The following is an 18653-nucleotide window of genomic DNA, read 5'->3' on the forward strand; positions in this document are numbered from 1 at the left end:
AGTGGAAATAACATCAGGTATCTCTTAACAAACAGACCAGAGCACACCTAGTTAAAACTTGCCACACTCTGGCCAAAGTCCAAATACTTCCCACTATAGGCAGTCCTCTATAGAGGACTGACCTGAGAGAAAGAGCAGCCAAAAGACAGAAGCAGAGAGCACACAGCATACACCAGAGACACTTTCTGAAGTGCCAGGTCCTGGACAGTATATGACCTCTTCTTCATAAAGCCATTACTCTCAGGAGCAGAAAATATAACAGGCTTTCCTAACAGAGACTTAGACAAAATGCCAAAATGGAAGAATTCATCCCAAAAGAAAGAACGAGAAAAGGTCATGGCCAGGGATCTAATCAAAACAGATATAAGTAATATACCTGATCTAGAATTTAAAACAACAATCATAAGGATACTAGCTGGGCTTGAGAAAAGCATACAAGACATCAGAGAGTCTATTACCACAGAGGTTGAAAGACCTAAAAACTAGTCAGGTCAAGATAAAAACTGCTATAACCAAGATGCAAAACTGACTTGATGTATTGACAACAAGGATGGATGAAGCAGAGGAATGAATCAGTGATATAGACGACAATATTATGGAAAATAATAAAGCTGAAAAGAAGAGGGAAAGAAAAGTATTGGATCATGAAAGTAGGCTTAGGGAACTTAGCAACTCCATAAAGCATAATAACGTTCATATCATAAAGAGTCCCAGAAGAAGAAGAGAGGGAAAAAGGAGGAGAAAGTCTGTTTGAGGAAATTATAGCTGAAAACATCCCTCATCTAGGGAAGGAAACAGACCTCCAAATCTAGAGGCCACGGAGAACTGCCATCAAAATCAAGAAAAGCAGGCATATTGTAGTAAAATTTACAAAATACAGAAATGAGGGGGAAAAAAAAAACAAAACTAGGGTACTTGGAGACAATGTAATATATTATTCATCACTAAAAAGAAATGAGCTTTCAAGACATGAAAAGAAATGAAAAAGAAATCTTAAATACATATCACTGGTGAAAGAAGCCAATCAGGAAAGGCTATATACTGTATGATTTCAACTGTGTGATATTCTGGAAAAGGCAAAACTATGGAGATTATAAAAGGATCATTTATTGTCAGGGGGTTGAGGGGCATGGATGAATAGAAGGAGCACAGAAGATTTTTAGGGTGGGGAAAATGCTCTGTATGATCCTATAATGGTGGATACATGTTATATATGTATACGTATATACATAAGGATTTGTCCAACCCATAGAATGTAGAACACCAAAGAGTGAACTCTAATGTACACTGTAGGATGTGTAAATTTAGGTTCCTTAGTTTGTTTTTTTTTTTTTATGTTTATTCATTTTTGAGAGCGAGTGAGAGGAGGCAGAGCATGAGTGGGGGAGGGTCAGAGAGAGAGGGAGAAGAATCCAAGGCAGGCTCTAGGCTCTGAGTTGCCAGCACAGATCCTGATGCAGGGCTCGAACTCATGAACCGTGAGATCATGACCTGAGCAAAAGTCAGAAGCCCAACTGACTGAACCACCAGGTGCCCCTTAGTTTCTTCGGTTGTAACCAATGTACCACTCTGGTGAGGGATGTTGATAGTGGAGCAGGATATGCATATGTGGAGGCAAAGTGTATATGGGAACTCTCTGTACCTTCCTCTTAATTTTGTTGTGAACCTAGAACTACTATGAAAAATTATCTTTGTTAAAAAATTTATTTTTTTATTTAAATTTATTTTTTTTTATTTAAAAAATGTTTTTAGGAGAGAGAGGGCATGCATGCAAATGGGGTAGGGGCAGAAGGAGAAAGAGAGAATCTCAAGCAGGCTCCATGCTCAGCGCAGAGCCTGCCATAGGGCTCAATCCCATGACCCTGGGATCATGATCTGAGCTGAAATCAAGAGTCAGAGCCGCAATTAACTGAACCATCCAGGTGCCCCTGAAAAAATTAAGTCTAAAAAAATACAAACATTCATTGGAGTTTACAGAATTACAGAACAGGATTTGCTACTTTGTGAAACCCCTCATTGTGTTTAGTTTCATTGGGCTGGAAGGGAAAATCTAGAAGACTACAGGTATGGCAGATAGTCCGTGTTCCTGGTGTCTATGTGGTAGTTAGGAAAGAAACTGTATTAAGTTATTATAGGACTTCTGTCAAAGTAGCATTCCCCCTTTGCATCCTCTCCTTTGACCCACCTACAAGGGTCTTAAGTCACCATAAAGCTTAGTCGGAAGGATTCATGAATTTTATTTGTTGTTGTTGTTGTGTATTTATTTATTTTGAGAGAGAGAGAGAGAGAGAGAGAGAGAGAGAGAGAGAGAGCGTGCGTGCTAGTGGGGGAGGGGCAGAGAGAGAGAGAGAACCCCAAACTGGCTCTGTGCTCTCACAAACCCTGAGATCATGACCTCAGCCAAGATCAGGAGTTGGATGCTTAACTGACTGAGCCACCCAGGTGTCCCTCATTAGGTCTTATCCTAGCATACTTGATCAGATGGCTCAAATATGTAATTTTTAATTCAGAAAACAATTTATTCTTTTGATTCAAACCAATGGTATTATATAAAAATATGCATAAGATCTGGGATGATATAAACCTGAAGTTATTTCCTCAACAAGAATTTTTATAGTAGAATAATTTCTGCTGAAAACGTAAGAAATTATAAACACTTACATTATCTACATATTTTAGAAATTCATAGCAGCTGCTAAAAAAATTATTTCCATACCATTAGAATTCAGCATTAATAACAAATTAAAGTACTATTTAAAAAAAAGTACTATTTCATTACAGGTTGAACCTCCAAATAGGTACTTCTTTCTAGCTCATTTGAAATGCATTTTTTTAAGAGCTAAGCTGTATATGTTTTGCTTATATATAAACACCTCTCATTACCTTTGACTGTTTTTTAAAATGGAAATTCCTCTTTTTTGCTGTTATAGTTTTTTGTTTATGTAATTTAACTAATTCTTTTACCAACTAGAAAACATATTCTTTTAAATGGAAATAGCTATGTTGTTTTTTTGCTCATTTTAATAGTAATACATGTCCAGGTTAAAAAAAAAGAGAGAATTTAGAAAACTATAAATATGAAAAAAATCTGTAATCCTACTATCCAGAAATAATTGTTACTTTATTGTATATCCATCTAGGCATTTTCTACGCACAAAACACAGGTTTTAAATAAAAATAATGTACTCCTGTTGTACATATTGCTTCATAGTGTCCTTTTTTTCTATTTTACATCGAATCATGGACATTTTTGTATGTTCATAAATACAGATTTCATTGTTACTTTTAATAGCTGCATAAATTTCATTATAAGCATGCCATATTTTTTGAAGTAGTTTTTCTATTCATGGTGATCATTTAAGTTTGATTTTTCTTGAAAAAGACCCACATGAATAGATTAGAAAGATTTCCATGAAGTATGGTTTACTTAAAAAAGCAACATGCAAAAAGGTATTCATAATAAGATTCCATGTTAGCAAAACAATAAAATAACACTCTACATGTGTGTATTTGTGTGAGTGTAGAAGAATAAGAGTGGGTAAAAATAAAGCAAGATTCAAGGATAATTCAAGAATATATTCTAGATCTAGGATATACAGAGAGGGTAGTGCTGTGGGTGTTAGGGAGGAAAAGATATTGAGGGAAGCTAACTCAAAAGTAAAGGAAAAAAGCACTGCACTAAAACATTAAAGCATATGTGCTATCATATGTTTTGTTACAAAAATTATGTATAAGAGTAGGCATATGTTTAAATGAATCAACTAAAAATTTTTTTTCTGTACTTAAAAAGAGCCAGATCAGGTCATGATCTCATGGTTCCTGAGACTGAGCCCTGCATCAAGCTCCATGCTGACACCACAGAGCCTGCTTGGGATTCTCTCTCTCTGCCCCTCCTCTGCTTGCTCATGTGCTCACTCTCTGTCTCTCAAAATAAATAACTAAACCAAAAAATAAATTAAAAAGCCAGAATAAAAAAATAAGATGAAAATAATGGATCCAAGGTTGATGCCTAATAACCTCAGTTGTAACCATTTTTTAATTGGCTATTAAAAAAAGAGTTTGTAATTTTTTACTCTTACACGTGAGACTTTATGAACATATTTGCATTTATCTCTGTACACTTGTCCAGTTATTTTCTAGAATAAATTCCTAGGAGTGCAGTTGCTGGGACAAAGGGTTGTTTTTTTTTCTTTTTAAGTTTATTTATTTTGAGAGAGAGAGGGAGAGTACAAGCTGGTGAGGGGCAGAGAGAGACGGAGAGAGAGAATCCCAAGCTTGAGCTCATGTGGGGCTCAAACTCCTGAACCACAAAATCACAACCTGAACCAAAACTGAGTCAGATGCTTAACTGACTGAGCCACCCACATGCCCCCAAAAGGGTATTTTTAAAGGTTGGATAAGATAACCTGTCAGATAAAGGTTAGATCGATAAGTTACCTTCTAGTTAGGTTGTGTCTATTTGTATTTCAGTCAACAGTTTATGAGAATGCCTGTTTCTTCACAACTTTGTCAATGCTAGGTATTTTCAGTCTTCTCAGTCTTTGCTTATGTGATGTAATAAAATATCATCTTGCTGTTTTACTTTATTTTTCTTTGATTGCTAGTTATGTTCATTAATTTTTCATGTGTTAGAAGTTTTACTTTTTGTTTTGTGAATTGTTCTTTACCCATTTTTTCTTTTGGTATTTGACTGTCATTGATTTATAAGGACTTTTTGTGTAGAAAGACTATTTAACTTTTATCATATATGTTGTAAAACGTATTCCTAAGTGTGCCATTCATATTTTAAATTTGTTTATGACATTTTGAGGTGTAGAAGTTTCAACTTAACCTTAATTCTATTGATCACTTCCTTTTATAGTCTCTGGCTTTTGAGCCATGCTGAGAAACACTTTCACTCAAAGATGGTGTATTTACTCATGTTTCCTATTACTTTTATAGTCTCGTTTTTACATTAAATGCTTTAAAATATCTGGAATTAATTTTTGTCTAAGGGATGAGATAACTATTCCATAATTAACCAAGTGATCCCAGCATTAATTATTGAATTGTCCATCTAGAAAGAGCCTTATCTTTTAAAAATTCAGAAAGAATCTCTTCTTTTTTCTCTGTTCCTGTATTTCTAGAGGGAAACAGCTAAAATTGGATGTGTAACTACAAGCAGAGCGGAAAGAAACTAGGAAGTAGCAATTCTAAACATGTTCAGAAGTAACTGTATGACAAGCTAGGATCCACCTTTTATAACTCTATGTTCAACCCTGCCCAATGATATACAGATGAACAGGCACTTTTATGAATAGACCTGGGCATTTATATCCCTTCAGTTTCTTGGCAGAGGTGAGAATAGCAAGGCAGTTCACTCAAGATAATTGGCCACAGTCCTGGTTACACTGGGTGCATGAATTTGTGCATGTTTAAAGGGGGCATAGGCTTAGTGAAGCTAAGGATTCATTTCTGCTTGACTATGTAGTATTGTAAGTGATTGGATCAGGTTTTAATTTTTAAAATAATTTTCCCTTTTAGGACAGAGCCATATACTTTTCCTACTACTTCTGCTAAGTACCCATCTATCCCTTCAAAGTGTACTGTGGGCACTCAGACTGATTATCGGGATGCTGAAGTTCAAACAGATCCATATTCTCCAGAATATGTAGTATGTCAGGAGTCAATCCCTGAGCTCTTGACCCTGGCTACTCTTACTTGGGGTGAGTTGGTAATTGTCTTGGATATTTGTAGATGCCTGTCTTGATAACCATGCATGCTATTGAGTTGCTGGAAATGATGTACTTAGAAGCAACTATGGTATAAAGTGTTGCTATTTAAAATGTCTTGCTCAACAGAGCTACTTCATAGACTCATACTTTTTCTGATACTTTTGTTCAAAGAGAGGTATGCCCTTTTCATTGCAAGGAGGCTTATTATACTTTATCCCTGAAGACTGAAGTTTTATTTTGGCTTAATTTTGTGGTTGCTTTGCTGACTACTCACCTCCCTGTTCTCAGTTTTTCCTAGTGAATCAGTTCCTTTTCATTGAGCAGTCCTTACTCCTTTACACATAAACCGTTTTTGAGTGTATAATACTGAATGTATATTCCACCATATGTAACAATATTATCTTACTTTGACAAAATATCTTGCAATTTACCAAAGCTGTCTTACATACCCTATTGGATAGTTTGGATGATTTCTTTTTTTTAATTTTTTAAAAAAAATGTTTATTATTTATTTTTGAGAGGGAGAGAGAGAGAGAGAGAGAGAGAGAGAGCAGGGGAGGGGCAGAGAGAGAGGGAGACACAGAATCTGAAGCAGGTTCCAGGCTCTGAGCTGTCACATAGAGCCCGATGTGGGGCTTGAACTTAGAAACTGTGAGGTCATGACTGAGCTGAAGTTGGACGCTTAACTGACTGAGCCACCCAAGCACCTCAGTGATTTCTTTTGATATTATCTCTGAAATGCTAATATAGTTCAGGCTCAGAAAGTCACTCTTTGATGGTATTAAAATCTGACCTAGGCCTATATTACGTGAAATTAGAAAAATTAATAAGAAAAGGGGCTTTTTTTTTTAATTTTTTTTTTCAACGTTTATTTATTTTTGGGACAGAGAGAGACAGAGCATGAACGGGGGAGGGGCAGAGAGAGAGGGAGACACAGAATCGGAAACAGGCTCCAGGCTCCGAGCCATCAGCCCAGAGCCCGACGCGGGGCTCGAACTCACGGACCGCGAGATCGTGACCTGGCTGAAGTCGGACGCCCAACCGACTGCGCCACCCAGGCGCCGAAAAGGGGCTTTTTTAAATGACTAGACTTTAGCTTATTGAACTCACTTGATTGTAGCTGGGAAACTGAGGACCAGAGAGGCCGCCTCCTCCCAGGCTGTGGAGATAGTTGGTACACTATTATGATTTTTATTAAAATGAGATTACTTTCGTTTCCCAGCTGTGATGGTTTGCTGTGATCAAGTCTGTGTCATAGGCAATGAAGACTTCCATATCTGAGCTCTAGTTTTGATTCTTGTTTCTTGGCTCACCTTATGATATCAGATGAAGCATTCTTGACTTCCATACTTTATAGCAGGGGCTCTACTTTCAGGCGTAGATGGCAGATTAAAAATATGCTGAAACCTTTCCCTTCTGCTCTGAACACCTAAAATACACACACACTAATAAGCACATAACCACACTTTTTTTAAAAAAGGTAAAAGATTTCCATACGTCAGAAGTGGAGATTACTTCCTAAAAGGAAGAAATAGCTGGGAATCTATGATGGTGAGCAGGGATTGGGAATGGTGGGGAGCTAGATCCAAGTTACCTGCCTGGACTAGAGGAGGCAAGACTTTTCTCTTGCCCGCAGGTGGTACTGAAGCCCAGTGCCTTCCAACACAGAAGTTGAAGTGTCAATAAAAACCACTATGAGTCTGGCCTGCCCCCTCATTTGTGAGGCCCTGAGTAGGAGTTTAAATGGAGGCCTACATACTATATGTATAGATGTTTAAAAATTATAAATCAAGTTAATATTTGTTAAGTAAAATATGTTCTGTATTTTTTACAAATATATCTTTATAATAAGTTGAAAGGACAAGTTTAAAATTCTGAGATTCCTTGGGATTCTTTGGTGGAAGGTGGCAGCAAGGGGAGAGGCTGCCTGTGGCTTGCCTTTTTCTCTGACTGTTCTACATCACGAGGGGCCTGTCATGTGTGCATGTGATTACCTTACCTGGTTTTTCCAATCTCAGTGTACACATCCCTGCCACTTGGCCACCCCTTGGGCTTAAGGGTGAACAAACAACAGCATATAGTCTGCCCTCAGGAGTCTGAATCCTGGGAAGAGGTCCATGTAGATTTTGGAAGCAGGCTTGGGCCATTTGTTTAAGGAATTCCAGGGTCTCTAAGAGTAGAGTAGCTCCAGGTGGGCATAGTCTGTTGAACTATGATGCTGGGTAGGGCTCTGAAGAATGAGGCTGGGGAGCTGTCTCTCTGTCCAGGTCAAAGAGTGCTACTGCCCAGGGTACTCATGAGAGAAATCTACAGATGACCTCAACCCAAGAATCACAAAGCATCTAAAGAATACAGATGCCAGTAGTGATCAAAAAAAGAAAAAACCAGAAAGAATGATTTCTTGAGCAAACAGAGCAAATGGAACAATCTGAAAAGGACTTAGGAAGTACTTTTTATATCCTCAAAGAGATAAACAGGGGGAGGAACATGAAAACAAAAGTGTGAGCTATGAAAAAAGAATCAGTTGGAATCACTGGAAAGGAAAACTATGAAGTTTGAAATAAAATGAACTCAGTAGTGAACTAGGCAGAGCTGAAGAACAAATTAGTGAAATGTATGATTAAATGAACAAGTATTCCAGAATGCAACATGCAAAAGTACAATAAGATTTAAAAAAGAAAAAAAAAGGTAAGAGCCTTGGGGGATTAGATTATAAGATCCAGAAATTGAAAGGAGAGAGAGTGGTAGAGAAGCAATGCAAGAAAAGATAATGGCTGAGAATTTCCCAGACTTGAAGAAAGATGTAAGCCCACCGGTTGAAAAATTTTATTGAGGACCAACTGGGATAAATTTTTAAAAATTCATACCTATAAATCAAGGAAAAAGAAGACATTGAAAAAGCTATTGGAAGAGGTTTTATTAGAAAACAGCCATACTCATCTGTACTGTCCTGCTGTTGCACTATAATTTTTGGAAAAAGTTAAAATTTTTTTTTAATTCCAGTATAATTAACAGCGCTCTATTAGTTCCAGATGTATAATATAGTGATTCAATAACTCTATACATTACTCAGCATTCATCATGATTAAGTGTACTCCTTAATCCTCTTTACTTGTTTCACCTATCCTCCCCACTAACCTCCCAGCTAGTAACCACTAGTTTGTTCTCTATAGTTGAGAGTCTTTTTTGTTTGTCTCTTTTCTTTATTGGTTTGTTTTGGTTCTTAAATTCCACATATGAGTGAAATCATATGGCATTTGTCTTTCTCTGACTTATTTCACTTAGCATTATGCTCTCTAGCTCTGTCCATGTTGTTGCAAATGATAAGATTTCATTCTTTTTTATGGCTGAGCAACATTCCAGTGTGTGTGTGTGTGTGTGTGTGTGTGTGTGTGTGTGTACACCATTTCTTGTATGTGTGTATGTGTATGTTTATACACACACACACACACCATTTCTTTATCCATTCATCTGTGGATGGACACTTAGGTTGCTTCTATAATTTGCCTACTATAAACATTGCTGCTGTAAACAAAGGGGCACATATACCTTTTGAAATTAGTGCTTTTTTGTTCTTCAGGTAAATACCCAGTATCATATGGTAATTCTAGTTTTCATTATTTGAGGAAACACACACTGTCTTCCACAGTTTTTGCAGAAGTTTGCATTCCCACCAACAGTGCATGAGGGTTCCTTTTTCTCCACATCTTTGCCAACACTTGCTTCTTGTTTATTTTAGCCATTCTGAAAAGTGTGAGGTGATATCTCCTTGTGGTTTTGATTTGCATTTCCCTGATGATCAGTGATGCTAAGCATCTTTTCATGTGTCTGTTGGCCATCTGTATGTCTTCTTTGGAGAAATGTCTGTTCATGTCTTCTGTGTCCATTTTTAATTGGATTATATGTGTTTTTGGTGTTGACTTATATAAGTTCTTTATATGTTTTGGACACCCTAACCCTTTATTGGATAGGTCATTTGTAAGTACCTTCTCTCACTTAGTAGGTTGTCTTTAAGTTCTGTTAGTTGCTTTGCTGTGCAGAAGCTTCTTATTTTTCTTTTTTAAAGATTATGTGTTCTGAGAAAGAAAGTGTGAGTGGTGGAGAAGCAGAGAGAGAGAGGAGAGAGCAAGAATCCCAAGCAGGCTCTGTGTCAGTGCAGAGTCCAACATGGGGTTCCAACTCACAAACCATGAGATCATTACCTGAGCCAAAGTCAGACGCTCAAGCAATTGAGCCACCTAGGCACTCCAGAAGCTTCTTATTTTGATGTAGTCCCAGTAGTTTTATTTTTGCTTTTGTTTTTCTTGCCTCAAGAGACATATCTAGAAAAATGTTGCTGTAACCACTGTCAGAGAAATTACTGCTTGTGTTCTCTTCTAGGGTTTTTATGATTTTACATGTAGGTCCTTAATCCATTTTGAGTGTATTTTTGTGTATGGTGTAAGAAAGTGGTCCAGTTTCATTCTTTTGAATGTAGCTGTTCAGTTTGTCCAATACCATTTGTTGAGGAGACTGTCTTTTTCCCAGTGTGTAGTCTTGCCTCCTTTATGGAAAATTAGTTTACCATATAACTGTGCATTTATTTCTGGGCTTTCTATTCTGTTCTTTTGATCTATGGGTCTGTTTTTGTGCCAGTACCATACTGTTTTGATAACTACAGCTTTGCAGTGTATCTTGAATTCTGGGATTGTGACACCTCCAGTTTTGTTCTTTTTCTTTAAATTGCTTTGGCTCTTTGGAGTCTTTTATGGTTCCATATAAATTTTAGGATTATTTGTTCTAGTTCTGTGAAAAATGTCATTGGTATTTTGATAGAAATTGCATTAGCAATCTGTAGATTGCTTTGTGTAGTATGGACATTTTAACAATTATTTGTTCTCACAATCCATCAGCATGGACTGTCTTTCCATTTGTGTCATCTTCAATTTCTCTCGTCAGTGTTTTAAATGTTTATTTTTGAGAGAGAGAGAGAGAGAGAGAGAGCGAGCGAGCACGAGTAGGGGAGGGGCAGAGAGATAGGGTCAGAGGATTCAAAGTGGTCTCTGTGCTGACAACAGAGAGCCCCATGTGAGGCTCAAACTCATGAACCGTGAGATCATGACCTGAGTCAAAGTCAGACACTCAACTGATTGAGCCACCTAGGTGCCCCTCATCAGTGTTTCATAATATTCAGAGTAGAGGTCTTTTACATCGTTGGTTATTTCTAGATATTTTATGCTTTTTACTGAAATTGTAAATGGAGCTGTTTTCTGAATTTCTCTTTCTGCTATACTAATAATTTAGTGTATAGAAATGCAACAGATTTTTATATATTGATTTTATATTTTGCGACCTTACTGAATTAATTTATGTGTTCTGGTTTTTTGGTGGAGTCTTTAGGGTTTTCTCTATATAATATCTTGTCAACTGTAACTAGTGAAAGTTTTACTTCTTTCCTACCAATTTGGGTGCCTCTTATTTCTTTTTGCTGTGGCTAGGTCTTTCAGTATTATGGTGAGTAAAAGTGGTGAGAGTGGACATCTTTGTCTTATTCCTGATCTTGGGGGAAAAGCTCTTAGTTTTTCACCATTGAGTATGATTTCAGCAATGGGTTTTCCATATATGGCCTTTATTATGTTGAGGTATGTTCCCTCTAAACCTACTTTGTTGAGGGTTTTTTATAATGAATGGATGTTGTACTTTGTCAAATGCTTTTATTATATCTGTTGAAATGATAAATGATCATATAGTTTTTATACTTTCTGTTGATGTGATGTTGATTTGATATTGATTGATTTTCAAATACTGAACCACCCTCCATCACAGGAAGAAATTCCACTTGATTGTGGTGAATGATTTGTTCGATTTGGTTTGCTAATATTTGGTTGAGGATTTTGTATCTATGTTCATTAGAGATATTGGCCTGTAGTTCGTTCTCCGCCCACCCCCTCCCCCCCCCCCTTTCAGTCTCTCAGAGTCTCTCTCCTTTTGTAGTGCCTTTATCTGGTTTTGGTATCAGGGTACCGTTAACCTTATAGAATGAATTTGGAAGCTTGCTTTTCTCTTCTATTTTTTTGGAATAGTTTGAGAAGAATAGATATTAAGTCTTTTTTAAATGTGTGGTAGAATTTACTTGTGAAGCTGTCTGGTGCTAGACTTTTGACTTCAGTCTTTTCAAACCTGTTGAGAATTGTTTGTGACCTGATGTGTGATCTATTCTACAGAATGTTCCATGTGCACTTGAAAAGAATGTGTATTCCACTGTTTTAGGATGGAATACATCTGTTAGATCCGTGTGGTCTAATGTGTCATTCATAGCACTGTGTCCTATTCATTTACTCTTTGGATGATCTATCCATTGATGTAAGTGGGGTGTTAAAGTACCCTACTATTATTGTATTATTATTGATTACTTCCTTTATGTTTGTTGTTAAGCTGCTGTATATATTTGGGTGTCTTCATGTTGGGTGCATAAATATTTACAATCCCTATATCTTGTTGGATGGTTCCCTTATACAATTCTTATATCTTGTTAGATGTATGATTATGTACTTTCCTTGTTTGTCTCTTGTTACAGTCTTTGTTTTAAAGTATATTTTGTCTGATATAAGTGTTGCTACCTCGGCTTTCTTTTCACTTCCATTTGCGTGATAAATGCTTTTGCATCTCTTCACTTTCAAATCTGCATGTGTCTTTGAATCTGAAATGAGTCTTTCATAGGCAGCATATAGATGGGCCTTGCTTTTGTATCCATTCTGTCACTTTATGTCTTTTGATTGGAGTGTTTAGTCCCATTACATTCAAAGTAATTTTGGATAGGTATGTACTTATTGCCATCTTGTTAGTTGTATGGTTGTTTTTGTAGTTTTGTGTTCCTTTCTTGTTCTCCTTTTTCAAGGTTTGCTAGCTTTCTTTGTTGATATACTTGGATTCCCTTCTCTTTATTTTTTGCATATCAGTTACCAGGTTTTGATTTGCGGTTACCTTTAGATCTATATGTAACACCTTATGCATATAGCAGTCTATATTAAGTTGATGGTCACTTAAGTTTGAACCCATTCTAAAAGCACTAAATTTTTATTCCTTTCCCCTGCCATGTTTTAGGTAGATGGTATCATATTTTATATCCTTTTGTTTTGAATCATTTGACTCATTTTTATAGATATACTTAATTTTACTGCTTTTGTGCTTCCTACTTTTCTTACTCCTACTTACAGTCTTTCCTTTACACTCACAGAGTCCCCTTTAACATTTCATGTAAATCTGGTTTAGTGGCCATGAATTTCCTTAACTTTGGTTTGTCTGGCAAACTCTCTCTTTCAATTCTGAATGATAGCTTTGTTGAATAAAGTATTCTTGGTTGCAAGTTTTTTCTTTTAGCACTTTGAATATATCATTCCACTCCCTCCTGGACTGCAATGTTTCTGCTGAAAAGTCAGCTAGTTGTCTTATGCGGTTTTTCTTGTATGTATCTAATTTTTTTTCTCTTCTCGCTTTTAAAATTCTTTATCAGTACTTTTTTCCATTTTAATTACTATGCGCCATGGTGTGGCCCTCCTTGGGTTGATTTCGTTGGGGGCTCTCTGTGTCTCCTGAATGGATTTCTGTTTCCTTCTCCAAATTCAGGAAGTTTTCATCTGTTATTTTCTCAAATAAAATTTTCTCCCCACCTCTTCTCCATCTTATCCTTCTTGGATCCTTATAATATGAGTGTTATCACACTTGATGGTGTGGCTGAGTTCCCTTAATCTATTTTCATTTATTATTATTTTTTTTTTCTCTCCTGTTGAGCTTGATTGCTTTCCACTACTCTGTCCTCCAGGTCACTGATCTGTTCTTCTGTTTCCTCTAGTCTACTATTTTCCCCTTCTAGTGTATTTTTAACTTCAGTTATTGAATTCTTCATCTCAGATTGGTTCTTTTTTTTTACATTTTCTGTCTCTTTGTTGAGGGTCTCACCGAGTCCTTCACTTTTGTCCCAGTTCAGTGAGTATGTTTATGACCATTACTTTAAATTCTCTATCAGGCATATTGCTTATCTCCATTTCGTTTAGCTTTCTTGTGACTTTGTCCTGTCCTTTGATCTGGGACATATTTGTCTGTCTCCTCATTTTGTCTAACTCTCTGTGTCTGTTTTCTGTGTATTATGAAAGTCAGCAACATCTGCTCTTGAAAGTCTTGGATGTATGGAGAAAAGGTCCTATAGTGCCCTGCAGTATAATGTCCCCTGTTTACCAGAACCTGGCACTTCAGGGGTGTCTCCTATGTGTGTTGCATGTGCCCTGCTGTGGCTGAGTTATATTTGCCCTCAGTCCAGCCATTGCAGTGGCTCTCTTTGCCTGTTTTGGGCAGGGCTTGGTCCCTGTGATGTAATTTGGCTAGTCAGGGTCTCCTTGAGCTTGAGTTGAGTCTGACCAGGGGTTTGCTAGAGCTGCAGTACCACCAGACTACAAGGTGCTCTCCCTGTATTGTCCCCTCAGATGCTTTTGTTGGTGGGCATGGCCTGCAGTCAGTCCAGAAATCTGTCCCTAGCCCACTGCTAGGGCTACATTTGGACTGGTGTGTGTTGTTATCATCCCCTCTCCCTGGGGCAAGAGTCACTTGGAGTGGTGGTAGACCGTGTTTGGGTTGCTTGTGCAATGCCAGCCTTGGATGGACTCCTGCAGAGGGTTGTTCCACAGGAGACACAGGATCAGAGTGAGTATTGTCAGCAAGGTCTGTGTCAGTCTCCAGGGAGGGGACTTGCAGCTGCCAGGGACAACTCTGCTGATGCCAGCTGGGTTGGAGGGGGTAGATCTGCAAAAGACTGTTGGGCAGGGTGTGCTGTTAGCAAGGTTGGTGGAGATTATTCCTGGTGTGCTGATACTGGCAGATGTCCATATATCCACACTGGGGATGGGAAATGGCTCCTGTAAGCCTCTTTGTTCCTAGAGAAGTCTCCCAAAGATCCCTACTCCTCCAGTACAAACTCTGAGATTAGTAAACAAATCCACCTCCTGGATACCCCAGGTGTTTTTCAAATTGCTGTTTCTGTGCTGTATCTCAGTGGAACTGTTTGTTATGCTGTCTTTTTAAGAGTAGGGACTCCGTTTCTTCTCACCCTGGGCTCTCCCAGAGCTGAGCCCATTGACTTTTTAACTTCCAGGTGCTAAACCCCATTGGTTTTAAGAACTCACAAAGCCGGGCTTCTCTGGCTTTCAAAGCTAAATGTTCTGGGGATTTGTCTTCCCAGTGCATGGCCCCTGTGCCTGGGGTGCTTATTTATCTCTGTACCCACCTCATTCTTCCCTTTTGTGGACAGTTATGTGGGTCTATTTGGTTCCACTAAGTCTTTGCCTTCCTAGCCTCCTTGATGTGGCCTCTTCTCAACATATGTGTGGAGAGTCTGTTTTGCCAGTCTTTAGTGTTTTTCTGGTTATTTACACTGATGGGGGTGTCTTTAGTTGTATCTGTGGGATGAGGCGAGCCTAGGATCTTCCTACTCTGCTATCTCCCTGAAAGTTCTTGCTCTGCATTTTTAAATGTAATGATGATTAGGATGTGCCCCTGGTATTTAGCACACGAGATGCGTTTTGGGAGGTAGGCTGGCATGGACACTAAACATCCTGTGCTGTATCTGGCAGTCTCATACAAGAAATAATTTTTTGCCCAATAAGGCAGTAATATCACTTTAGTTGAGAAATACTGAGTCACTGCAGTAAGAGGAAAAAATTGAGGCATGAAGATTAGAAATAAGAAGCAAAACTATCTTTCTGCGCAGACAATGTACTCATTTAGAAAATCAAATGAAGTAACAAATTACCAGAACTAAGAACCTGATTTCAGTAAGGTAGCTGAATATAGAATCAACATGCAAAGATCAGTAGCTTTCCTATATATGAACAATATCTAAGTAGGAATATTGAAAATATCATACTCTTAATATTGACAAATAACAAAGTGCTTAGGAATATCATTTAACAAAAACATGTGCACAGTATTATGGAGAAAAATGTAAATTATTCCTTAAGCACATGAACAAAGATTTGATAAAAAGAGAGGCATACCATGTTTATAAATGGGGAGAGTCATGCTTAAATAGATAGGATTTCTCCCCTAAACATTTTATACCTTCAAGCAATTCTAAACCAAATCTGTAATCCCAGTATAGCTGTGCCTATGTAAATCAGCATCTTTCCTCTTTTCTTCCCAGAAATCATACAAAAGCAACAAGTACAACACAACTCCCACAAATTGCACTTTCAGTGATACTTAAAAAAAATCTGTGAACTACTACTAAGTATTTGTTAGGACTACAAAAAGCAACTGAGATTCGGCAGAAACAATGTGGGAGGAAGGAAGGAAGCATGGGCTGTGGGAGAGCACCAGGGGACTCTCAGAAGGCTTGAGCAAAATTATACTTCTGGAAGGCAAATTTGGCAATATTCAGAAAAATTTTAAATGATGATATTTTATGATCTAGCTGCTAGACTTTAGATCCTTTCTAAGAATCATAGAGAAATTTGCATATGGGCATAATGAGACCAGTACAAGGATGTTTGTTGCAGCGTTACTATGTGTAATCAAAAAATTAGAAGCAACTTAAAACATCACTTTTGAGAAGATAGCTTAAATTGTGGTAGAGTCCTACAGTGGAAGAGTGCAGTTAGATCTCTGTGTATGACTAGCATCCCCAAAACAAAGTTGAGTAAAAAAGCAAGTTGCAGAATGATACAGTAAAATATCATGGATGTAAATATTAAATAAAAGATTATCGTGTCTCCCTCTCTCTCTCTCTGGCCCTCCCCCGTTCATGTTCTGTCTCTCTCTGTCTCAAAAATAAATAAATGTTTAAAAAAATTAAAAAAAAAAAAAAAAGGGGGGCGCCTGGGTGGCTCAGTCGATTGAGCCTCCGACTTCGGCTCAGGTCATGATCTCGCGGTGCGTGAGTTCGAGCCCCGCGTCGGGCTCTGTGCTGACCGCTCAGAGCCTGGAGCCTGTTTCAGATTCTGTGTCTCCCTCTCTCTCTCTGGCCCTCCCCCGTTCATGTTCTGTCTCTCTCTGTCTCAAAAATAAATAAATGTTAAAAAAAATTAAAAATAAATAAAAATAAAAGATTATCATATTGTTACTTATGTATAATTCATTTTCCCCCCAGCTTTCCTGAGATATAATTGACATATTGTGCAAGTTTAGGACACACCACATGACTTTATATACATATTTTTTGCAAAATGATTACCACAATAAGATTGGTTAACACACCTATTACCTCACATAGTACCATTGTTTTTTTAGTGTGTGTAAAACATTTAAGATCTACTCTCTTGGCAGCTTTCAAGTATATAATACATTATCGTTAACTATAGTCACCATGCTGTACATTAGATCTCCAGAACTTATTCATCAAATAACTGAAAGCTTGTACCCTTTGACCATTTTCACCCATTTCTCCCATGCCTCTCACCCCTGGAAACCATCAGTCTATGCTCTGTTTCTAGGAATTTCAGTTTTGTTAGATTCCAGATATAAGTGAGATCATACAGTATTTGTGTTTTTCTGTCTAACTTATTTTACTTAGCATAATGCCCTCAAATTATCATTCATGTTGTTGCAAATGGCAGGATTTCCTTTTTTATGGCTGAGTTTTATATATTTTATATTACATATAAAATTGATCACATATTAATTTTATTCAATATATGTTTATTATATTTAATATGTTATATAGGAATTATACATATATCATTTTTTATAACATTCATGTGTTAATGGACACTTAAGTTGTTTCCATGTCTTGGCATCTGTAAATGCTGCAGTGAACACGGAGGTGCAGATATCTCTTTGAGATAGTAATTTCATTTCCTTCAGATATATACTCAGAAGTGAATCATATGGTACCTATATTTCTAGCTTTTTCAGGAACCTCCATACTGTTTTTCATAGCGGCTGTATCAATTACATTCCTGCCAATAGTGTGCTAGGGTTCCCTTTTCTCCACATCCTTGTCAGCATTTGTTTACCTCTTTTTGAAAACAGCCATCCTAACAGATGTGAAAGGATATCTCATATTTTTCTTTTGTAATTCCCTGATGATTAGTGATGTTGGGCACCTTTCATGTACCTACTGGCCTTTTTTATATCTTCTTTGGAAAAATGGCTATTCATGTCATTTGTCCATTTTTTAGTTGCATTATTTTGTTCTTTGCTATTGATTTGTAGGAGTTCCTAATGTATTTAGGATATTAACTCCTTATCAGATACATGGTTTGAAAATATTTTCTCCCATTCCATAGGTTGCCTTTTCCTTTTGTTGCTCATTTCTTATGCTGTGTAGAAGCCTTTTAGTTTGATGTAGTCCCATTTATTTATTTTTGCTTTTGTTGCTTGTACTTTTGGTGTCATATCCAAAAAATCATTGCCAAGACTAACATCAAGAAGATTCCTTCCTATGTTTTCTTCTAGGAGCTTTACATTTAAGTCTTTAATCCATTTCAAGTTAATTTTTGTGATTAGTGTAAGATAGGGGTTCAGTTTCACTCTTTTGCATGTGAATATCCTATTTTTCCATTACCATTTATTGAAGAGGGTATCTTTCCCCCAGTGAGTATTCTTGGCCTCCTTGTCAAATATTAGTAGACTACGTATGGGTTTATTTCTGGGCTCTTGATTCTTTTTGTGTCTATGTGTTTATTTTTATGCTAGTACTATATTGTTTTGATTACTGTAGTCTTGTAATATAGTTTGAAACCAGAAAGTATGCCTTCACCTTTTTCTTTCTCAAGGTTGCTTTGGCTCTTTGGGTTCTTTTATGGTTCCATAGGAATTTTAGGATTGTTTTTCTATTTCTGTGAAAAATGTCATTGGGATCCTTATTAGGGATTATATCAAATCTTTGGATGTCCTTGCATAGTATGACTATTTTAACAATATTAATTCTTCCAATCCATGAACATGGGATATTTTTCCATTTATTTTTGT

At 37.2% G+C, this 18653-nt stretch overlaps 1 protein-coding gene across 10 annotated transcripts in view; it reads left to right on the forward strand.

The window, feature by feature from the left end:
- CFAP91 (cilia and flagella associated protein 91) overlaps positions 1–18653 on the forward strand; it is a 96278-nt gene that overhangs the window by 33232 nt on the left and 44393 nt on the right. For all 10 annotated transcript variants that reach the window (XM_019839805.3, XM_045036988.1, XM_045036985.1 and 7 more), the window contains one exon: positions 5524–5705. In XM_019839805.3, the coding sequence (XP_019695364.2) occupies positions 5524–5705 (182 nt within the window). The remainder of the gene's footprint in view (positions 1–5523; positions 5706–18653) is intronic.

Source organism: Felis catus, chromosome C2 (genome assembly GCF_018350175.1).
Source record: "Felis catus isolate Fca126 chromosome C2, F.catus_Fca126_mat1.0, whole genome shotgun sequence".
In the NCBI taxonomy this organism is placed as follows: Eukaryota; Metazoa; Chordata; class Mammalia; order Carnivora; family Felidae; genus Felis; species Felis catus.